Source organism: Dermacentor silvarum, chromosome 11 (genome assembly GCF_013339745.2).
Source record: "Dermacentor silvarum isolate Dsil-2018 chromosome 11, BIME_Dsil_1.4, whole genome shotgun sequence".
NCBI lineage: Eukaryota > Metazoa > Arthropoda > Arachnida > Ixodida > Ixodidae > Dermacentor > Dermacentor silvarum.
In genome coordinates this window covers 74,841,638-74,866,251 of record NC_051164.1, presented here as the reverse complement: position 1 = coordinate 74,866,251, position 24,614 = coordinate 74,841,638, and the positions used below count along the sequence as shown (strand labels likewise).

At 46.8% G+C, this 24,614-nt stretch overlaps 1 protein-coding gene across 1 annotated transcript; it reads right to left on the bottom strand.

Annotated features, from left to right (window-relative positions):
* Positions 1 to 1,595: 1,595 nt before the first annotated feature.
* On the bottom strand, positions 1,596 to 24,432 carry LOC119433416 (transitional endoplasmic reticulum ATPase). The gene is made up of 15 exons (XM_037700617.2): positions 24,297 to 24,432; positions 21,480 to 21,585; positions 20,295 to 20,467; positions 18,675 to 18,755; positions 15,692 to 15,884; positions 14,724 to 14,958; positions 13,766 to 14,035; positions 12,299 to 12,576; positions 9,988 to 10,110; positions 9,369 to 9,581; positions 8,825 to 8,909; positions 7,930 to 8,153; positions 4,404 to 4,562; positions 2,461 to 2,618; positions 1,596 to 1,851 (listed from the first exon to the last, which is right to left on the bottom strand). The coding sequence occupies exons 1-15, from the start codon at positions 24,308 to 24,310 to the stop codon at positions 1,752 to 1,754; spliced, it is 2,412 nt and encodes an 803-aa protein (XP_037556545.1). The 5' UTR covers positions 24,311 to 24,432; the 3' UTR covers positions 1,596 to 1,751.
* Positions 24,433 to 24,614: the final 182 nt, after the last annotated feature.

Genomic DNA, 24,614 nt, shown 5'->3' with positions numbered 1-24,614 from the left:
CACCGTTCTGTATTGCCATCTTTACGCTATAAGAACGGAACAGGAAAAAAAAAAAAAAAACTAACTTCGTTTTTGTCCACAGCAACGTCAGAAACAGCTCTCAATGACCGCTTTGCACTCTTAATGTGCTTCCCCGCAAAACATAGCTGTATAGCAGGAAGCTAACTTAAAAAAAAAAGCGTGGGGGGAGGGATAATACGTCTTCATTACAAGGTATTACAATGTACAGAACAGCTACGTTTCAGGCCTTGTGCGCAGCAAGAACAAATCTAACGGAACTGAGCACACCCGCGAGCGATTAGGCTGAAAATATGATAGTGACGGCACCGAGGAACGTTACTGAGTCATAACGTGACAAGCCGCTGCTTCAAAATATCTGCCAAATAAAGATCCGCAGAGAAAAACACGATCATCCCGATTCAATTCATGAGCGGAAAGTTTGGAATACATCTTTAGCCCCGCCTTTAAAACAAGCACCATATACGTTGCTCGTGCCGATTAGACATAGCTTAATCAGCTCCGAAAGCACTTTCACGTGTCCTCTGAAGCTGTGGCCAAAGCTTCGTGTCGTCCACCCCGTCACCGTCTCGCGATATTTCGCGGAACAGGTTTGCTAAGCCGCACCGGCGCACACATCCATTGTAAACACGGAGGCAGTTTAGGCACATAATGGATGCGTCACCACATGATCAAACATGGCAGCGCCCACGGAATCGCCGCGAAAAGGGTCAATACCCCGCGGGACCCTGACGTCACAGCTTAGCTCCGCCTCTGCACAACTGCGGCGATCACTCCGCACAGCGTGCTCATGGCTAGGCAGAGCTAAGGCGAAGCGATGCGGCGCGCGCGATGACATCATGGCGCGGCCGCAGCTGTTGCGAGGCATTGCTAGGAGACAAATATGCAAAAAAAACTCGAGCACACGGGATTTTTACATTTCGCCTCTATCGAAATGCAGCTGCCGCAGCCGGGAAATTGACCTAGATTGCTCCTGCACGAACTCTAGAGGCTGACTGGTGATCATGAATTCTCGTTCCTTTGGCTGTACTATTTGAAGTTACCTTTGTCTTATGCATTTTTAATCTTCAACCCTACTATTACACTTTGTTGGTTAAGGTTGCAATTCAATCGCAGCGTTGCCGAACAGGACAATGTCATCTGCAAACTGAAGCTTGTCGAGATATTTGCCGCTGATCCTCGCTCCCGAGCCTTGTGGGCATACAAGTTAAAATTATGCGTGCCTAGAGCCTCACGGCAGCTCTTTACAAACTGCCCAGGGTTTATAAGTGACAATTTGCAGTGATTATTCATGTTTGCAGTCTTATAGCCTTTCACATATACGAAACAGGATCCCTTTGAAATTTACATCAACAGAGGAAGACAAAGCATAGAAAAGAAAGCCAGAAGCGCAAAGATCAGAGAAATCCATTCCCATGGCAGCTGAACCATCTCAGCGCCGGAGTTTCCTGTAATAAATTTAGTAGAAAACTACGGCTGGCAGGCCATTAAAATTGCGAAGTACACAACAGACAGTACCAGAACCGTAGAATTCTGGTACTTTCAGAACCAAGCAACGTTGCAGCCGGGCACTTGGGCAACGAGTGAAAATACTCCTGTTTTATTGAGACTGCGCATGGCTGCGTGTGACGGTCCCCCCACTTTTTTTTTTCTTCCGAGGGCGCAGGTTAAATACAAGGGCCCGCTGCTTATATGTACACCGTGTGGCTTCTCTCTCGCCTCCCAAATCCCCATTAGCTGTAGAGGTCGTCGTCGTCTTCCTGGAAGTTCGACGCCGGATTTGGATTGCTCCCACTGGTGCCGCCTGTCCCAGCCGGCTGGGATGGTGGGAATCTGCAAAAGAACAACACCACCACTGAGGTCATGCAGCCGTTTATTACACGGAATGATCACATGAGCTTTTTTGCATGGGTGCCGATATATTAGCACGATGCCACTGATGCAGCAAGCATTCGCAAGATAGAACAGTGTTGAGTGATGGAAATCTGGCATCAAGTGATGCGCAAATCCAAGCAAATCTGATCACCTCCAAGCGTAGAATGAGGCTGGGCATTATTAGCGATTTCTTTAAGCCGCTCTAAGCCTAATAAACTTTTATTTTTTTACAAGTTTTTTTTTTGTCCCCACGAGGTCCAGGGAATCGGCCGGCGACTTATCTCAGAAGGCCACACAGTTATGTGAGGATAGTGCTCCAAATTCAGAATATTCGGGATGTAGAAAATGTACGAACAATTATTGAGTACAAATACATGAAGACGTGTAGTGTGACCAGCACTGCACCTGTACAGCATCATGATGATGGGGCATGGAAATCACGGACTTGTGTGGGAAGTAAGAATTCCAAGCCATGTTGGCTGAATCTAGCTCCACTAAGCCAACGTCCGATGACACATGCACAGCAATAGGCGATGCACCTGCAATCCAAGCTGGTTGGAGGCTCACCTGAAGTTTGTGCCGAATCCTCGGCTCTGCTGCAGTGTCTGGGCAAACATCTCGTACTTGCGAATGTCGTTCTCGCTCACTGACCGCCTGGCAAACTTCATGGCCTCCTCAAAGTGGTCCTTGCGGATCTCAGGCACAGGGTCGTGTTCCTCAACATCCTGCAAAGAAAGGAGCATAGAATCTTGGCAAATGTTCTAGACAAGGGAGTCCCAACCGACATTACAGAGCGTTAGCCGGTGCATCAATGCTTTAACACTACCATTTTGGCGGAATATTGGGACGGAAACGCGAACAGCAGCACTAGTGTTGGCACTTGATGACACAGTGTTAATTAGATGGCATTGAAATGTTCTGTTGTGCCACACTTGATTGCAGAAAGAGAGCACAGCACCAGAAGTTTGTGCAACCATGGAAGCCCTTATGCCACCAGCATGCAATAACACTCAACGTTTCATCGAGTACAGTGTTGCAAGATTCAGCACCAGAACTGATGTTTACGACTCAGCCCCAACATTCCACCAAAACGGTTAGACTAGTAAACCTGCTAAAACTCCTTAATGTGAGTGGGCAGTTTCTTTCCCATTGACATAGGCGATGAGGCACCACCTACCTACAGGGACCTGATAACCGCGACAAATCCATTGCCACTGAAACAAGCAGAGAGGCACCACAGACGTGAAGCCTTACGGCAACTAGCCATTCTCTCAAGACAGTTGCAACATCTGCACTCCGTACCATCACAACACTGTCATGGCAAGAAGGGTGTTGTAGGAAACTTTTTGTCTGGTTTTTCAGCAACCCTGTAAGGGCTATTAAATATGTTCAAACGAACCCGAACAAATTTTTATTTTTAATTGGGCAGCTGAGACATTTCCGACGCATCTCGTACAACAAATGTACACTATGCCATTGCAAAATGCATCAGTCCGTGGTTGCTAGTGTCGCATCGTTTGCCAAGAAACGGCTTTGGAAGTCCCTTCCCACGATAAAAACAACCAATGTTGCGACAGTGACGAGTTGGGACAGAACACGACTGTGTGAATGAGGCCTAGCCCATATTTTGCTTACGACGCCGGCAATGAACATTGGTGATGCACAACCTGAAAGCATTTTCAGAGAAATAATATTGAGGCCGTGAAGGGCAACCTTTTGTAATAATCATCTTCCACTATTGTCATCCTAAGTCAGTGCCTTACACTGTGTCATTTCCATTCAGACTGGCCATTTGGCACTAAAGGCAGCAAGCAGTAAAGGAGAAAAGAATTCACATTGAGGCACACATGTTCCAAGAGTTCACAGCAGGACTAAGATAAAATGCACACCTTTTTTTATGCATGCAATAAACTACAATGTAAAATAACAAGATGCACCTGGTAAAGTCGCAGCAGGACAGATTGAAATAATAATGCGACGTGGACAGACGGAACGGCAACAAAAGCAGCGCACATTTCGTAAAGTGCAAAAACGTGTGAAGATCGGGCTGATTATCTGCTGCATGCAGATAATGTTGGATGCGCTGACGAACTTCATGCCACTTCAACAGCGTCAATCGATCCTGCGCGCATGACCTCTGGACCAATCACTGATGAGCCACCTGTACAAACATATTAGCGGCAAGCATTCCATGAGGGCCTTGCAGCAGGTTACCACATCGGCCAGTGGCCACACTGCCTAGGCCATTAGGCCTAATTGGCACTGCTTCATTGGGCATCGGCAACTGAAGTTGCGGTTCGGTGTCGAAGAAACGCATATCTATTCACAGCAGCCTCACGACACTTGGAAAGCCAACAAACCACTTCGCAAACGAAAGCGAGTGCACGAGATGGCAACAAACATGACTAGCTTTGGATTTACATGGCACGCGGGGAAGTGTCATGACCTGGTTGCATAAATCTGTGCGAATAGAGAGTGAAAGAGAGAGAGAGAGGGCAAACATTCCTTACCATGTTTGCATCAGGGTTCTGGGAACGCTCTTTTTCTCTGCGGATTTCCTGCTCGATGGACTCCCGAATGGCCAACTTGCAAGCTCGCTGGCAAATCTCTGTGAGGTCGGCACCACTGAACCCTGGACTGACACTGGCCAAGTAGTTCAGGTCCACATCCTGAAAGCAATATTGACATTCACATGAGGGCCACGAACATGCTAGAACAGGATGAAGGTACACGCTGTAGTTCTGTAAACCTAGAATTGATTCCTCCCATTTATCTCTGGGCTGAGATCACGTGACTGTCACATTTGGTGATGTTACTTATTGGTAGCCACTCCTTTGTAGGAAAAGCTCTTCTGGAGAACTCCAAGCAGTCTTGTCTTGCTGAGCACATTTTATGCTTGCAGCCCTCTGTCTATATATGCACGTGTAGCATATACTCGTGTAGGGTCCACACCCTCCCTTAAACCCCGGTCAGATGAACAAATTTAGTGACAAGTGTTATTTTGACGGTGCGCTGCTAGCCAGAAAAGGGAAGTGTCCTTTGGCAAATCAGATTTGCATGTAATATATTTGCGTTTTTAGCAGATTCTTGAAAAAAACTAAAATAGTGTTATTAAGCAAAATACTTAGCAAATAGTGTAAATAAAGAAATTCGGTGCGACCCTATCAACACAATCGATCGTGTCGATCAAATACAAAACAGTACTCTATCTAAAGGCAAGCTGAGGAAAAATGGCAATTTTGATCGCAAATGACTACTCATGTCCCAGTGACGCTTACATAGCATTTGAAACAGCAAAGCAATCTGGTGAAATTGGACTGCCCCTGCGGCCTTGGTCATCATGAAATTACAAGAAAGCTTTTAGGGCACAACACTGAGCAAAAGCCTGTAAATTAATTTTCAGCTGTGCTGGTTAACAAACTACAAGGAAATACAGTTGCCGACCGATTTTTCGGACTTGCTGGATATTCCGGACTTCATAAGTGCACCGTCAGGGTTCCCATAGAGCTAATGCATTTTCGCGACCAATTTTTCGGACGAATTTAGGCTCCTAAGTTTGATTTTCCGAACTAAATCGCTCGTTCCGAGCCACGCTACCCGTTCTTGAAGGCCGCCATGTTGAATTTTCCGCTGGTTTGCTCAGGCTTGGCTTCCAGTGGCGTGCTGTATAGCCTCCAAGATTGGGAGATGCACGAGAGCACGCGTCATCCTCCAGTCTCGGAGGCCATGCCTGCTCTTCCTTAGCTGACAAAACGCTTTAGGGGACGGCACTTTTTTTTTTCTTTTATTTGGTCAACATGATCGTCATAATCACTTTGAGAAAACAGTTTATTATTATTATTTTTTAAAGTTAGGTTGCTATTTTGCACGTGGTGTGCATGCCTCGGAGACCTGTGCGGCTTCGCATTTGTGTGATCGGCGCCACCTATTGTTCTTGCGAGAGCCAAGTGGTGCAAAGCGTAGCCTCCACGATAAGCTCCAGCAGCGCGCCGTTGCTAAGCCGTTACAGAGTTGGCAAAATTACACTTCTCTGCTAGCCTACGCGCCGAATGGGAATGAATTAATGAAATCAACGTTATTCAAGGTCCTGCCGAATGGGAAGGCCGCAGCGGATGACACGCTGCCGGAGCTAATCGCGGAGGCCACGTGTGAAATAACGGGGCTTGTTTGTTCTATCTCAATGGCGATCTCCGCTAGCGGAGATCGCCAATGCGGTGACGCTCTTATAGACTGTATGCGGAGACTATGTGAGTCTTGCGCAAATCCAAGCCAACCTGATCACCTCCAAGTGCAGTACGAGGCAGGGCATTATTAAAGATTTTTTGATGCCACTCTAAGCCTAATAAAATTGTCTTTTTTAAGGTGAACGAGTTTTTCAAACTGTTCGATTTTTCTTGACCATTTTTCGGTCCCTGCAAAGTCCGGAAAATCGGTCGGCGACTAGGTTTTACTGTCACACGTTATTTTTTTGGACTGCTCGATTATTCGAGGCGTTGTCCCATGTCCACCAATCGGTCGGCAACAGCAAATCTGTTCATGCGTGTTCGCCAGTGGCTGCATCATTTTGCATATAACAGTTTAACTCCAGTTTGAGGCTTCAGTGAGCAGCTATAATAAATAAGCCTACCTTGTGTAAGGCCCACACCAAGTAAAAAAATCTGGAAAAAAATGCAGGCCTTACACGGTACAGTCGAATCTCGTTAATTCGAACCGACGCTTTGGTCCCGTCAAAGTTATGTGTATTACAATGGGCGAAAACGCCTGGCAATTCGAACGTACCGCGCTCCGACAATGCTCTTGGCAGCGCACCAAATCACGCATTATGCGGCGGTGCTCACGACCAGCACTGCTCTGACCCCACTATAGAAGAAAAGCTTAAAACCATTATGAACCCTGATAAAGGACCCCGGCGGCAGCACAGACCGATCAAACGTACTCTGGCACGGCCGTGCGGACTGACCGTATCTTGAAAGTTATCTGCAAAGTGGACAGGGAGTGCTGACTGCTGATAACACTGCACACTGTGTTTCTGCCGTTTCCTTTGGGTTGAAGCGCCAGGCTAGCCACCATAGTCAGGCGGCACAAAGGTAAGGTCGCTCGCTGCTGCGGGCTCTATCTTGAAAGCGACAGTCGTACGCGAGGGACAGACGAACGCACGGGCAGTTTTCTCGTTAGGTAAGCATATATGCTTATGCATTTAAAAATCGCGGTGGAAATTTTACCCTCTCTCAAATGGCAAGCTTGCCGTTTCCGAGTCGTGCCGTTATGCCCCAGCCACACTTGTTAAATGCGCGCCGCGGGAGGGATCGGTCCTAGGCCGATTTTTCTTGGGTCGCCGTGTCAGAGCAGACCACTTAGAGCGGCCCCTTTCAGTGACGTATGTGCGGGTAACTGGTGTCATGCGGACCCGCCCAACCGCTCTATTCGTAGTAGTGCCTGATTCAGCCGGACCGCTCGTTTCGCACTATCGTCTGCTTGCATCAGCTCTTGCTCACACTTGTTGTGATTGTCATGATTTGCGATTGTTTCTTTACGACGACGAGTCTAAACCGAGACGGTTTTTGGAGAGTGCGCCATAACGGATTTTGTACGACAAGACGGACCCTGAATACGGGGACGTGAAGCAGACACCCAGTACTTCATTTCCCTTGTCTATTGAATGCGGCCCCACCGCAACAGAAGGAAGCCCACCAACATGATTATGATCAGTGGCAATGACTTCGTCATCGATGACCCGGCCCTCCTCGCAATTCCACTCCCATCACCTTTCCTCTTAACACCCTCACCTTCAACGGTCTTTGCGCACGGTGACAGCTTAGCCCGCTCCCTGAAGATTCGTTTGCTGCCGTTATCGGGAAGCGAGCGTTGGTCAGTTTCGAGGTCTTTGTTGGCTGTGTGCTTGCATGTCGCAATATTTCACAGTTCGTGCATCGTGCTAAGGTGCTCGAAGAAATTTATGGGCCCCTTCGAGTTCCAATCATAGCGATTCGACTGTATTTGGAGTAACAGAAGCAATAAGTATCAGCCAAGACTCACGGGTGCGAGTGGGGACTTGCGCAGGTTGGCCTTGAGGATGGCAACACGCGACTTTTCGTCTGGGAGGGGGATGTAGATGAGTTGGTCGAGGCGGCCAGGTCGCAGAATGGCTGGGTCGATGATGTCTGGCCGGTTGGTGGCGCCAATGATAAAAACATTCTTCTTGCTGCTCATTCCATCCATCTCCGTCAAAATCTGGTTGATCACACGGTCAGCAGCACCGCCTGGTTGGTGAAAAAGGCAGAACAGTAAGGACACCCGACCTTGCCCTAGCAAGTGTTCACATGACATCTCTACCGAGACATTATTAGACTATCTTCCACAGCATACAGATGAACAGGTACCTCACATAAGCCCTCCAAATACCACTAGTCACAGTACTCAATGTGGATGCATAATTCGTAGCAGACTCGCACGAGCCAGTTTGGAGAGAATTTTCTCTAGCAGGCTGTGCACACTAAGTGCAAGCGCTGCCAGAGTCACAAGGAGAGTCAGTCACATGGAATCTCAATGACCTCGCCAGGCTATCTTTGGAACCTTATCCACTGTTACTGGCTTCAACATTTACCTGCATTTGGCTAATTATCGGTCATGACACACGTCGCCGTACATTGCCTCCCTTACCTCGTACATTCTGTTCTAGGAATAACTTGATACTTAGAGCTAGCTAGCCTGCTTGAAGTGTTAGTCACAAGTGGAATAAATGCTTTCAGAGTGAAACATCGTCACATGTCGGTCATTCGAGCTTGAATGCAACCATGGTTGTCAAAGCAGGACTGCAACTGGATGCCTGGAGCTTATCACCCCCCCCATACCCTGACATTTCTCCACTGCTTGGTTTCTTCTTTTGGACTTCCATACTACTGGTGGTATAACCAAATGAACTTGAACTCACCAGCATCGCCGACGTTGCCACCTCTGGCTTTTGCGATGGAATCAAGCTCATCGAAGAAGAGGACACACGGGGCTGCTGCTCGTGCCTGCAAATGGATGGCACTGGGTTAGCAATATATGTTGCTATGTGCCAAATGTTGACATAGGAATGTTTAACAGTTGGATGTTCTGAATAGACCAGAACAATGAATGCGCATGGCATGCACCATGTTAAAAGTGACGTGGATAAACATTCAAGCTGGCATTCTCTTTCAAATTATCAGTGCCACTTCAGTACATGATTATAACTGCCACAAATGGCTTGCAATGCCTATTCAAATAATGGCATGCATAGTATTATTCTGAAATGAAGCACGGAAGCTTAGCATGTTACAGCAATAATGCATGATGCAATGATTGTGTACAGAGAATTCATCAGGTGACTGCAGACATACTACACGAAAATGAGTGTTCTAATCCGAAATCTCAGCTTACACTTCAGTCCTATTTGTGACTGATGCTTTCTTTTATAAACACATGCATGACTTCAATCAGTGCACACACACCTTGTCGAAGACGTCTCGCACGTTGGCCTCAGACTCTCCGAACCACATGGTCAGTAGCTCGGGGCCCTTGATTGAGATGAAGTTGGCCTGGCACTCGTTGGCAATAGCCTTGGCCAATAGTGTCTTACCACAACCAGGTGGTCCGTAGAAGAGCACGCCCCTTGATGGGGTCATGCCAAATTTGAGGAACTTCTCTGGGTATTCTACAGGGTACTGTGTAGAGAAGAGGGCACAAGGGAACACAGCAATTATCATTCATGTGCAAGGCTAATTGAAGGGAGTGTGAGTTATGCTTGCAATTATAAGTAGAACACAGGAGTAAAAAATGGGAAAATGTTGCTTATTAAAAAGCTGCATGGCCTTAGCTAGCAGCAGTTTAGTATTTTGCCACCATCTGGCTAATGACAGCTGCTGCCGCTATGCGGAGCACACGTTTCTTGCGGGATTAGACACTTGACATACAAGGGGCTTCAGACAAGAGCAAACAGAATTGTTTAACAAGTAAAATTGTTAAACAAGGCACTTATGGCATAAGAGAGGCCTTACAAAGCAATGTGAACATTAGGTACAACTTGCTTTTGGAAGTAAAAACGAATCATCAAATCGAATATGCACAGACCTGGATCATCTCTTGCAGCTCCTTTTTGACATTTTCCAGGCCTCCAATGTCCATCCAGGTCACGTTGGGCACTTCAACAACAGTCTCACGTAGAGCACTCGGGCTGCACTTGCCCATGGCCCACTGCAATGCAAGACACCGTGACATAAGTGCACAATGTTAAAACACAGGTCATGCTTATTCGTGGCATATGTTTATTGAAATGAATTTGCTGATGAATGGAACCGCCTCACCAGTACGCAAAACCAATGATTAAAAAATAATAGCTTGCAGCTTTTAGCTATTACAGCGGACAGTATACTGATGACACTAATGGTGAATAACATACATGTCACCTTCTCTTGCACAGCAAATAGATACAATGTGCAAGTCATACCTGCATGCCCATGTTTCGCATCTGCCATATTGCAATTTTTGTGATACTAAACACCAGCCACAACTTCTAGAAAAAACATCCTTATATGTACAGTAAAACCTCGATAATTCGAACTCGGTTAATTCGAAATTTCAGTTAATTCGAAGTATTTGAGCGGTCCCGTCATTCTCAATGCAAATTCTACCGGATTATTTGAATGGCCCGCGCGGCTCTATTCGGATAATTCGAAGTTTCCGGCTAGTAGCAACGTGCGGCGGTTAGGTTAGGGCGCTCCGTACAGTCGCCAACCGATTTTCCGAGCTCGTGGGGACTGAAAAATAGTCCGGAAAACTCGTTCGGCCGAAAAAAAAAAAAAGTCATTAGTGCGGCTTAAAAAAAAATCTTTAATTATGCCCTGCCTCATACTACGCTTGGAGAGGATCGACTTGCTTGGATTTGCGCAGCAATGACGTCGTCTCCGTGTACAGTCGACACAAACGCCACCGCGTTGGCAATCTCCGCCAACGGAGTTCGCCATGGAGATCCAAGAAACGAGCTTCGCACCGCTTAGCTCTCGCGAAGGTAGAGGAGGTAGCGCCGATCACTGAGACATGGGTCTCCGAGACACCTGCTCGGTGTACACGCCACGTTCAAGATAGCAACCGAAACTTGAGAGAGAGAGAGAGAGAGAGAAAAAAAAAAAAAAAACCTCACTGAAACCGCAGCGAGCGAAGGTTCGTGCGGTCTATCGCTGCGACGGAAACTTAGCGCCGCAGTGAGCGGCGAGAGCCCATACGAAAGGTCAGAGCCGTCTGGAGATCGCTTTCAAGATACGCTGCGCACGAGAAACCGCTCCGGCGCTAAGTACGCAGTTGTTAGAAGAGTAGAAGTCGCCCCCCCCCCCCTCCCCGGCCTTTCGCACGAGGGAGGAAGTCGCCTCCGCCGTGCGTTCGCTCTCCATGAAAGCGCGCGTCCCCCGCGCGCTGTCACTCGCACATACGGCGGGCGCGCGGCGATGATTTTATCGCCCTTGGACTTTGTATGGATCCTCAGGGCGGCGACGCCGGCGGCGAAAATCCGCTTGAAGTGTCCATATAATTGCATAAAAATCCCACAATAAATGGTTACAACGATGGCATGGCCTCCGAGACTAGAGGATTGCGTGAGCTCTCTATTGATAGCGCGCGTTCCAATCTTGGAGGCTATACAGCGAGCCACTCGAATTCGAGCCAGTGCAAAATCGAACATGGCGGCCTCCAGATTGGGTAGCGCGGCTAGGAAAGAGCGATTTAGTCAGCAAAATCGAACTTTGGGGTCTCAATTCGTCCGAAAAATTGGGTGCGAAAATGCATGAACTCAATGGGAACCCTGATGGTGCATTTTTGAAGTCCGGAATATCCAGCAAGTCCAAATTTTTGGAGTCAAGCACCACCACGCCCGCTTTCGCGGCAGTTATCGATTCCGTGAATATCGTCCGCAACTTTGTTGAGTGCAGTGCGGGTGATATTTGTATGCTACGTTTTTTGAGCCAGCTGGAGAGCATGGCACTAGGGGTGGCGAACCAGCGCGTCAAGTAATCCCGCATCGGTGATTACTTTGAGTAATTTTTCTCGGACATGGAAAATAAAGGTGATTTCCTTTTGCGGCAAGTTCTTGCTTTTCTTTTTTTTATTATTCATTTCGGTTAATTCGAAAATCCGCTTAATTCGAAGAATTTTCGCGGTCCGGCGACCTTCGAATTATCGAGGTTTTACTGTATAACCCTACATGCGACCCTAATTTTGGACAGAATAAATTTGCATATATAACGGACCTTTCTTCACTGGATTATCACACTGTGCCGTAACGTACATAGACAGTATACTCCTGCAGATAAATCGCTGCTCCGACGCTGCCAAGCTATACAATATCAGGCCAGGTTGCAAAGACCTAGCAGAAACGAATTTGGGAACTCACCCTGAAGTTGTCCATAGTAACGGCCAATGAGTTGAGCACCTCAGCGTCGATCTGGTCGTCCTCAAGGTCAATGAGGTCCATTTTCTCACGGATCTGCTGCAGAGCAGCCTCTGAGCAGAGTGCAGCCAAATCGGAACCCACGAAACCATGCGTCTCAGCCGCTATTTTGTCCAGGTCGACATTTTCAGCCAGCTTCATGTTCTTGGTGTGGATGCGCAGGATCTCTAGACGGCCGGTTGCATCAGGAATGCCAATGTCCACCTCTCGGTCAAAGCGGCCTGCAACAACAGTTACCACACTGTCATGATCCAAGCAAAATTTTCACCAAAACATCTTTTCATCTTTTTTCTAGTTACGAAGGTCGCCTTGGCAAGAGGAAGGTGACCAGCCTGGCTGCTCTGCTGGCCTGACAACAGCCAGTGTCTGGCGCTACCGGCGAGCTCCTTGCAGGATCCGCTGGAAATCACGCGGTGGCTCAATTGTTTGCATTATACGTGGCTGCAAGAAATGCAGTTCATAACATTCGAAATTTAGCACATTATAAGCTAATGTAATTTGGCTGGGACCTAGAAAAATTTTTATGATCCTGAAATTCTTATCAAGCTTGTTTGTATCACCTGCTATGAATTAGGCTTGTGCGAATAGTGCTTTTATGGTTCAAAGCGAATAGTAATTCTTCTCGAATAATTGGAATAGTAGAAAAAATAAAAGGCAGAGGGCTAAGGTCTGGGATTTATTCAAGGAAAATAAACAACTTGATTATTTACGAAAATCTACAAATTTGCGTACAAGAACACTAGCTGTTCCACATGCTAGGGTTTGAGGTGCTCCCTTCTGCAGCTTATAACGGCTCCTGCAGTGGAAAAAAGCATTTCACTTCGTGTCTGGGTGGCTGGTATCGAAAGATACCAACGGGCAGCTGTAACCAGGGTTGGGTAAAGGTGGCTGCCCTTGCTTTTCCACGCCACAAGGGGGTCTTCGGACTAGGATCTATTCAATTTTTACAATACTTGTTCAACTCAAATATAGCCGACCATACGCAAAGTGGGTGGCCAAATCTTTTTCATTGATTAATTTTTCCTAAGCGACAATAGGGCTAAGAGAAAAACCGTAGCGGAATGCTATGCACTGCTTTGGACCACCTGGGGATCTTTAATGTGAACATAAATTTAAGAATATGATGATTTCGCCCCCATGACATCGTTCTCAGAAGCAAAACACTTCAGCCACTCAGCCTCAGAAGTGGCAAGTAAGCCTGACCTTTGCACTAAGGCTCCGAAACTACGACCTTTGTGTTTGGCAATCAAGATTGCACACGGCTGTGCCCATTTGCTTCTTCGCATAGTTAATGCAGTACACCTTGCTGATCAGCACATATCCCTAACACTTTCGTCTCCTTTCAAACATCACAGGCCACAAAACCTTTGCGGTCTCATAATAACGGCAATGAAGTGAACGCAAACTGACCGAAACGCCGAAGGGCAGCGTCGATGCTGTTCGGTCGGTTGGTGGCAGCCATGACGATGACGTGGGCACGCTGCTTCAACCCGTCCATGAGCGTCAGCAGCTGAGACACGATCCGGCGCTCCACTTCGCCATGCGTCTTCTCACGCTTTGGTGCGATGGCATCCAGCTCATCAATGAAGATGATGGATGGTGCGTTCTTCTCGGCCTCTTCGAAGGCCTTGCGCAGGTTGCTCTCGGACTCTCCAGCCAGTTTGCTCATTATCTCAGGCCCTGTGATGAGAACACAAAAAGGGGGGAATGCATCACTGCATCGGAAAATATCTCCTTCAATGACGGCAAACAACACCGTGCATATCTTTGCTTAACAAAAATGGGTATGCGCGAGTATTACCACGTCAGATATTCTTGGCACAATAATGTACAGTGCTAACTGATTCAAATGCGATACTTGGAGTGCATGACTGCCGGCGCTTATTGTGCCACCAAGCTGATGCATAATGGTATATGATGAAAGCGAGAGCGTTTGTGACACTGACTGCAATTGACCTCCAGTGAGCACCCAGTGCTCATCAGTGGCACAAAAAGCGCCGGCCATCCTGCAGTCCGATTATGTTTGGATCTCTGAGCACTGTACCTTGAGTTGCCAACAAAGCCACCTACCTCACTGGGCCAACCCATCATTGCAATCAACAATGCATGCCAATTATGGCACACCGGAAGCATGGCATGCAATTTTAAGCTGATGGCCTGTGTAACTAAATTCAGCACAATCACTTAAAAATAACTTAACTTAATCTGAGCAGCACAGGAGCCTTTTCTTAGCTTCTGATATAAATCAGTGTTATGTGAAGCCAAGCTTATCAGCTGAGAACATTCCCAACATCCAGTCAAGTTCAGCTGGAAGCATACCATCAGTCAACTCAACTTTGCTGCGTGAACAATGGAAATGTGTACGTACCGTTGATGAGGAAGAAGAAAGCGCCAGTCTCGTTAGCGACTGCACGGGCAATGAGAGTCTTTCCCGTGCCAGGCGGGCCGTAAAGAAGGATTCCACGGGGAGGCTTGACACCGATCGCCCGAAATAGGCTCGGATGTCGCAGTGGTAGCTCAACCATCTCTTTGATCTGAGCCAGCTGCTTGCGGCAGCCACCAATGTCGTCATAGCCAACTTCGTTTAGGGACTCTTCTTCCTCCTGCAACGTTGAAAGTGTGCAAAAGGTTCTTGAAGGACGCTACTATTGCCTACTAACATAGGCCTTCCCACAGGACTTACTTAAAAAAGCTTGGCATGCAAGAATTTTGGACAATGTCAGTCGACAACATTCATTCTTGTTGCACTTCCAACTCTAATCGTTCAACATCAATTCAATATGCCAGTCTCCAATAACAACCAGCATTTCATAGGGAGCTCACCTCCAATGCAGTCCACAATTGCATATTTGAAATTAGCAAGTCAGAATACACAAGTGATGAAAATGTGACCCCCCCCCCCCCCCCATAAATAAAGTATCTCTCCCATTTAAATATTTGACGCCATACAGTCGCCGAACAATAAACAGGACACCGATAATCCGGGCATGCTCAGTAATTCAGACAGCTTCGCGGCAGCACCAATGGCCTGCCCCGTAGACTTAATGTGTAAAAATGACATTTTGAACAGCTGCCAGCTCTACATTCGATTATTCGGACTCCGCGCGTGACTTACATCGCAACACATCCTATTTCGGCATCTCAGTGCATTGTCCGCTTTTTTTGGGGGCACATTAGTTTTTTCGTACATTCGATAGTTCGGACTTAGTTACGTCCCCCATGAAGTCCGAATTATCGGTCGTCGACTGTAACAGCATTGGTAGACAGCAGCATTTTCACTTTCACACCAGGCCCACACCGCGAGCGGAAACGACCAAGGGAAGGCATGTCACGTACCTCACGCTTGATAGGTTCTCCATCACAGTGTATGACAGTATCTGGTGCCACGATGCAGTAGGGCGACGGGTCTGTTTCAACCACCTTGAACTCGACTGCCCGCATGCCACCACGGACAAGGAAGAGGTCGCCCTTGTGAATGGGCCGGTAGGCCTCCAGGAAGTATGGCTTCAGGTAGACTTCAAATAGACTCCTGCACATACAGCGTTGCACATTATTGTCAAGTTACCGACAGCATTCGATGAAGTGCTGCACCCAAGATCTGCTTGATGCACTGCGTAGAGATGCCATATATGCCAGCCAACTTGTGAAGTTTTTTTTTTTTAAAAAGCTTACTCTGGAGCAGATGCCTTTTGAGGGATACATACGCGTTTTATTCATTCTGATTGTACCTTAGATGTAGCACACAAACAGCAGCAAATGTGGAACAGCTGATTCTGACAAGCAACATATTTTTAAACTACATTAACTTTTTCGGTGACATTTGTTGCGGACTTCACCTGCTTCAGGAACTTGGCGGTATAAATTTGCTTTAGACCACTTATAAAGTAACCGCATATAGTGAAGGACCGGATATAATACGGTCTTTTCAGACTCCCGCTAATTTTCCCATAGCGCTCTATGTATACTCATATCGCCTATAGTAAAGTTGCGGGAGACTAAATACCGGCTAGAGTGTGGCTGCCTGGAAGTTCGGCAGTCAACCGAAACAGCGAATGATCCCTCAAGCCGCAGATACACTCCGACGTAGCATGCGCATTGAGGTTCGCAACAGCACCGTGATGAACAACAGGCGTCTAAACTCCAACGTCACGACGCAAACGGAGTGTCTGGCTCTGCCGGGCGCGTTCCAACGTTAATGGCGCGCGAATAGCTCAATTCTATTGTTCGTCCACTGCACAGAGCGGGCAGAATGACGCAATGGCGGTAGCGCACGTCAACCACAGTGGCTCTCTTCGCATTTACAAGCACGGTGTCACGCGCAAACATGAACACATCTCATTCCATGACCACGGAAACTCGCTGTCAAAACGCTGGAATGAGGAAGTGCAGCAGCAGCAGCAGCGAGCGAAATGATCCTCATGCTGCAATTCACGTCAACGCGAACTAAGCTGCGAAAATAAAGCACACGGCGGACTGTGCCCCTGTCACAAATGGCTTTTTCAAGGTACAGTGGCCCTTGGGATGGAAATAAGCAAACAGCTGTGTGTGTTAAACTTCATTTCCTAAACAAAATTCAGGTAATTAAAGGCTTAATGTACTACAGTAGAACCCCGCTGTTACGTTCCCGGGTGCTGCGTTTTCCCGGCTGTTACGTCGTTTTCGGCCGGTCCCGGCACAGCTCCCATAGAACCCAATGCATTGGTAACCCCGCTGTTACGTCGCAACTGTGGGACCGTTCCCGCATCATACGTTGCGAACTGCCACACCGCGCCGGCCCGAGCGGCCATTTTGACTTTTCATGTCGCGTGCCTTGGTTGCTTGACGATGGCATTGGCAGCCCAAAGTGCTAGGGGCGACATTTATTACGTATTTTCGGTTTCCGCCAGCAAAAGTATGGCCTTTGATATCCGCTTTTGCTATCTAAAGATGATGCCTATGACGCGTTGCGGCCCTAAAATTGGTTTTGGCTCATAGATGTTCCGTATAAAGTTCAAAGGCGATAACGCCGTCGCCGCGCGCCGTATGCTTTCTTTCGCGCGCGAGACGCAGTCGTCGGCTCCCCTCGCACGTTTTCACTCGCACATACAGCATACGTCGCCGCGCGCCGTATGCTGTATGTGCGAGCGAAAGCGTGCGAGGGAAGCCGCGCGGCCGTATGCTGAATGTGCGAGTGAAAGGTTGCGAGGGGAGCCGACGACCGCGTCTCGCGCGCGAAAGAAAAGCAGAGAGGAAGCGCGCCTCCTTCTGTTGCGCTCGAGGCACCAGCGAGGGAGGGGGGGGGGGAGGGGGCAGCGGGCAGCGTTGTGCTCTGGCATCATACTGCGCGGCGGCGCGCGCGCGCGGTCCCGCGGGCCGTATCTTGAAAGCGATCTGCGTGGGGGCAGATTCTACGCAGTGTAGGTGCGTCGGCGGCTCGTGGCTTTGTGCGTGCTGCGTGTTCTCGGCGCTCAGTTTGGGTTGAAGCGATAGACAACAGCACGAAGGTCACTTCGCTCGCTTCTGCAGCGACGCTTAACTGCGCGTGTCCGCGCTCATCGAGTGTGATGTGTTCATGTTTGCCTGTGGGCGCTGACACCATGTTTGTTAATTAGTTAATAACCGAATGTTTACAAGTTTATACAGACGATAAAACTATTATTCTTTGTATAGCTCATCGCAATCGATACTTCGGCTGTCGGACGAAACTACTTTTTGTCGCACGTAAGAATTAAAATAATATTGTGTGCAGTTCAACACTACTCCCATTTCTCAATTTTTCCTGTTTCCTGGCTCTTGCGTTTCCCGGCTCTTACGTTATTTTTTTACGGTCCCGTGAAAAACGTAACAGCGGGGTTCTACTGTATCATGTTTAGTATGAGCTGCAATGCATGAGCCATGGCTAACGCGATTTCCTGGCTGGGCTGCTGGCATTAACGTTCCAAAACAAGTGAAGAGTTTTGCCATTCCACCAATGTGCACATGCATTTATCCTTAGCTTCGTAATTAGTCATTTGTGTGGTGGAGCGATACCTGGTCGAGCGGCATGTACACCTGTGAGCAAAGAAATATTGACCAGGGGTTGCGCGATAAAGCCCATTTTTTTCCTCTGCCTCTGAATGTAACTTGAAATTGAGGACTGCCGTCCAAAGGTGGCATTGGGAACTTTTCAGTGCACTCGTCAATTAAGCATGAACTTGCGACAAGTTTATGCTTGTTAATTATGAAGAAATTCAGTTTTTTCGGCAACTCTGTGGTCCGTATACTTTTGCTCACGGGTGTACAAAAAAAGTTTCAAAAGACAGAACTGCTCACAGCGCAATATACGGAACGGTCTGCTTACCCTGAAAGGCCCTCGACGGTGTCATCAATGGGCAGCACGTGGATCCGTTTGCCATACTTGACGTCGGGGCAGGGCTGGATGCTGGTCATGAAAGGACGTGCCATCAATGAGATCACGGAACCGACAGACTAATTCTGTAGATACTACTGTTCAATTCCTGCTTACATAGCACCTGTTTGCACTTAGATACAAATGCAGCTGTAAACAGGTATGAAAAATGCCCTGGTGTCTACCTTAATGAACTATATGATGCCTATTTACACTCAACTGAAGTGGCTTTAACAATGCATATGATTACAGTAATTCACGTGTTGTCAAAACGACAATACAGTAAAAGCTTGTTAATGCAACCTTCATTAATTCGGAAAATTGGATAATTCAGACTCGTCTCTGGTCCCGGCCGGCGTATGCATTATTCAATGCAATCAAACTCGTTAATTTGGATGTACTTGGCCGCACATCGGTTATTTCGAATAACTTTCGGAGCTCGGCGATTGAGGGGTGCCACAAATGTGCAACTCAAGACAGCAACAGCGCGAGCGTCCACCCGAAACGAAGTGGCGGAGTCTGCATCGCCACAGGCATCAGCGGAAATCGTACGTGAATGACAGCAACACCAGAACACCGCCATGCATAGCACCGCATTGGCTTCGTGCCTTCATGACTGTGTAGTCGCCATCCATGATCGCGTCGACAGTGTAGTTCCGCTTTGACTCTGCGCGCGCGTCATCCGCGTGCCTTTAGAACTGTAAGGTTGCCATCCACGATTGTGTCGATAGCGCTCGCGCAAACCATAGTTTCGTTTTGACTCAGTTCGTGCGTCATCCACACGCGTTCAGAACCGTAAGGTCGCCATCCATGATCACGTCAACAGCAGCCACGGTTTTGTTCACAGCGATTGCGGCAAACAGTAGTTTCGTTTTTACTGAGTACAAAGCTTTCAAGGACGAAGAGCACAGTCTACATCGCGATGGGTGGCAACCTGGCGACACTGCTGAATAAATAATCGTGATGTGTGTGCCGTAGTGAAAAGCGGTCTCAGATGGGCGCCGCGGCCGCATTGAAGGAAGACGCGAGGGCCTTCGCCGCTGCGAGCGCTAATAAGTCACGAGATGACGAGCATTGCAGCGCCCGCACTGCTTTTATGCAAAATATAAACAAGATTTGCTGGTTCGTTCAGTAAATAAAGGCGTGTTGACATAGTAAGCATTTGTTAATTGTTTTCTTGATACCCTCGACAATGTGCCCATTAGGTTAATTCGGAGATTGTTTTCAGTCCCGTGAAATCCGAATGAACGAGGTTTTACTGTATATATAAAAGAAGAATAAGAAAGACGAAGGAAAACAGGTCATCACGAGCAACATGTGTGTAGAGGTTACAATGTTGCGCTTTCAGGAAACTGCTTGGCATGAGTTCCACCTATCAAACAGTCCAATTAAATCTCAAATGACATTGAGCTTTTCAAAAAAAACTTTCTACAAGTAAGAATAAAAAGCAGTTAACTACACATCAGTCGCACATTCCAGAGTGGAAGCTCAAAAAACGAACAGAAAATGCATAACAGCACAAGGCATACGATACACTCCTGTCTAAATTAGCAGCAAAATATCCCATCTCACCTCACTACATCCCCTAGGCGCACGCGCAGGTTGTTGCGGATGCAGCGATTCATGCGGATCTTCTCAGAGGGGCAGGTGTCGTCCGAGAGCACAATGCACACCGTCTCGCGTCGCTTCTTGCCTTTCAACAGCACTGTGTCACCTCGGAAGAGCATCAGCTCATCCATCTTGCCCTGGGCATAGGAAACATGGCTTGTACAATATGCTTTGACTTCGAATTCTAAGGACAGTTGCGAGGACATCAGAGGGGTGTAATATGAATTTAGGGGGAGGACAAAGCAGGCTTTCTTTGCACACTTAAGCTTGCTAAGGAATAATTACCAGCACATGTAAATGATGATAGACAAGTTGTTTTGCGTAACCTTATTTTTTCAAGATTGACATGTATAGTTGCAGAAGTAAGAAAAAACAGATACAAAGGCTTTATGTAATCATACGAAACAGCACAAATAAACAAAGAGGCCTTTGCTTAGATGGCTTCCTAATTTAACACCTCAGCATGCAAGCAAATACTACTGCATACTTAAGTGTCCACAAACAATGGCAATATGGCTGTACACCTTAAAATAGTCAACCAATGGCATATTGCAATATTTAAAGCAGAGCTTGGTTACCGCAGAGTTGGAGAGAAGAATAAAGAACACTATCCTGTGCAGCTCAGCAAATAGAACACCTGCACAATAACTAATTAATGGTGTGAATGTGGCACAAGAGGCTGTCAAAATGTTGACTACTTCCTAATATCAAAGGGACCAACGACACCTAAATCTTGGGTCTTGGAACTTCAGAGCTGGCGATTCCAAAACTAAGGTATGCAGTCTCAAGTAATATCTGCATCTTCTTTCTATGAAACGAGTTCAGAGCTTGCATCAAATGCCATATGGCTTTCAGCTTGAAGCAGGCCCACTGGGTTGCATCACAGAAATCGGAGGTGGTGGCCATGTGGTATGGCAAAACCAGTGGAGCACAGCACTGTGGTTGGACATTGGCAAAGCTGCCATTTCCTTCATGCTTGAATGTAATGCAGTTAACCCTTCTATTATAATTGAGTGGCTGGCTACAACTTATCAACTATAAACAAAACACATTGCTAAATGAGAGTTGGACTTTTGTTATGCTTGTCACTTTCTTTTGGCAAAAGTGGTGGTTTGAACAGTGGAGCTCTTATCTAGCAGTTGGGCTTACCTGGGACAGGGAGACGACAGAGTTGTCATCGTTGATGGCCTCCTCCACAAGCAGGCGGTTCGGCTTCTGCTTAGTCTTCAGGATGGCTGTGGCCAAATCTTCTGGACTGCAGGTGCAAAAACCAGAAGACCAGTAAGAATAAATCTATAATTGACTCCTTTATTTCAAATACACTGCCAGTATGCAACGCGATTAACAAAAAATTAGGCCGAATACGATGGTTTTCTATATTTTGTATCTAGCCCAGTATTTTGCTACATAAAACAGCATTCTCATGTTGCATCCTATTTAAGAACTACTGTATCCAGGGTGAAGTTTATGCAATCTGAGAGATGCAGATTCTGGAATGTGGGCTTACTCAGATAAGCTCTTAACAAATTTAAATTTAGACAGTCTGGCCATGGAAACTACTCTCAAACGAAATTCCTTTGGCAGAAAGGTGTCAGTTACTAGTTGAAGAAATCAAACCTAAAAGTCCTGTTTCTTGAACATTAAGCCCAATATAAGTCACTGTCTCGCTATTTATGGCAGCCATTTCACATTTGAGTGCGATTTGTGCAGGAAAATGTCCCAATTACTTGCTGGGTTGTGTATTCACTCGCAAATTCAACTAAATTAATTTTTACTGAAAGACTGCTGGCCTCTAGCATGCTGCCACAATCTATGAAGTCGCACAGAAAACTGATGTTGGAACTCAAAGCAGCACTGCCACCAGCTTTTTTGCTTTTTGTATGTTCTCTGCTTGCCTTACCTAGCCTGCACCCTACCCATGATTCAACTAGCTATCTGCAATTTCACAGTAGTCCACCACCAAAATTTCAACACGACGTATCTCTGACAGGGACACTAAAGGAAAATATTAAGTCAAGCTACACTAAAGGATGAGGCATCCACAATGACGAATTCGTCATCTGTAGTGGGAACGGAGTTTTTGCTAAGAGAAAAATGGAAGTAGCACCACCTTATTTTGCACTACGGTACCTCATGTGACAGAGAGGGAGGTCACGCAGGGATTACTTCATTAAAATTATTAAATTAAATTACGGGGCTTTACGTGCCAAAACTACGATCTGATTATGAGGCACGCCGCAGTGGGGGACCACCTGGGGTTCTTCAACGTGCACCTAAATCTAAGTACATGGGTGTTTTCGCATTTCGCCCCCACCGAAATGCGGTCGCCGCCGGGGATTACTTCAACTCATCTGTTTTTGGCGTGGGCAATTTATATCGAGCAGTCACGCGACCTTCAGTGGCAATTTTCCTCTAGTTTCTCTTTAAATAATGGCAGCACACAAGCCCATTTGTCGGTCAAGGGCCCGCCCATTCCAATGGGAAAATGCCACTATCATCATCAATACAAACCAATGACGCCCAGCCTCGCACGCATGCAGCCACTTTCTACTGATTACAGAATTACAAAAATTAGAAATGATTAACGGTAAATCTACAGGTGCTTTACCTCGATATTATGCTGCATTTGTAGCAGTGTACAGTTAACAGAAGAGTCAAAATCATTACTGTGCGAAATCCGAAATTAAAATGTTAAAATTCAATAGAACAACGCAGGGCATAAATGTTGCAAATCATTCTTAGGCCACTATTTTTTTTTAATGTAACGTTCAGCGTAATTAAGTCTCTTAATAAGGGTTCAAGCAAAGAAACAGAGGGACTAGATAGAATCTCACTAAGACCATAGGTTTGCGCATAATGCTTACGCACTCTCTGAAAACACACGTAAGGCCGCCGTGGAAGAACACGATGAACTTGTTAGAACCACCAGTATGTGTGTCTACATCGAACTTTGTCACGGTTTACGCACGGCCTGAAAAACACGACCCTCAGCAACGTCAAGAAACGGAAAAAGCTTAAATAAGACTTGTTTGGTTCGCATGGCCTCGAGACAGCTCATCGCATTTCGTGCCTGCACGTCTAGCTGAAACTGGATAGTTTCCGTTCTCAATGATTATGTCTCGTAGCCACAATAAAATGGCTACCCCTTTCTCTCAGCCATAGTGAAGTGGACAGATGGTAGGCTCCCCCACTCACCGGTGGGATAGCAGTTTCTTCGGACTTGCTGTAGTTGCATCACAAGATACTTAACGATGCGAACGACAAATAACATCGAACGCACAAGTGCTATGCGTTGTAACCCGCGAATGAGAGGACAATGCCATCCAGATAATGAAACGACTGAACCACAGTCTCGCTTCCGGGTCGCCAGTTGACGTTTCAGACAAATTTCGTTTGAGTCGGCTATTAATCCTGACGACATGCTGTGCAATCCTCGCGGTTTGGTTGATGAAAGCCCATATCAGCTGACGTAAACAGTTGCTGGCGTAAATATCGCTTAGTTCCAAATGAGAGAACATCACGGTTTTAACGCGGAGTCAAGGTGCGGCTCTACGCGCGAAGCACTTCCAGACAGGTCATTCTAACTTGCGCTTTCCAACAACTAAAATCTACAGAGACACGTATTACTAAGCAGATCCAAGGTGATAGCGCAGCTAGTGCGCGTCAGTTACGATACGGCGCTCCTGCGGCCTTTTATTAAAAAACAGTAAATATTAAGTGCACAATACGCGTCCCCAACGATAGCTCCGACATCATTTGTGCGTTTCGCATCGCATTAACGATCATATTCGATGAAATAGCGCCATCAACCTTCAAAAAAAGGAACGATGACTAGCGAAAAATAGAAGCCGGCATTTAAGCCTAACTTAGGCAACAAACTAGCATCCTTCGTCGAGCGCCTCTGACCTTTGATTACCGACACACATTCACATTTAGGCACGTAGACAGAAACAGAGTAATACATACTTTTTCGCGGCCATTGTGGCTTTTCCCGATGCTGACGACGATGAACAAAGCTTTCTCACCCCAAGCCCAGCACAGAGACAGAGAACTACGGCCCTTTACGCCAACAACGCCAATGAACGGAACGACACGACATTACAGAATCGCACTTAATTGTAGCTTAATCTAACAAAATTTAGTATTAATAAAATGTTATAAACCTATATATAATTTTTAAGGCACGAAATTAATAATTTAAAGTTTAGATTTATAAATAATTTTAGAAAATGACAAACTGCGGAGCGTCGATCGAAGTTAGCTACCATCATGGCGGGCATCAAA

Excerpts from the sequence above, each read along its gene's own strand:
- LOC119433416 (XM_037700617.2), bottom strand. Across the intron at positions 14,036-14,723 it reads TTTCTTCTTCCTCATCAACG|GGCCTGAGATAATGAGCAAA; the intron begins GTACGTACACAT and ends TTCTCATCACAG. Across the intron at positions 10,111-12,298 it reads TTACTATGGACAACTTCAGG|TGGGCCATGGGCAAGTGCAG; the intron begins GTGAGTTCCCAA and ends CTTGCATTGCAG.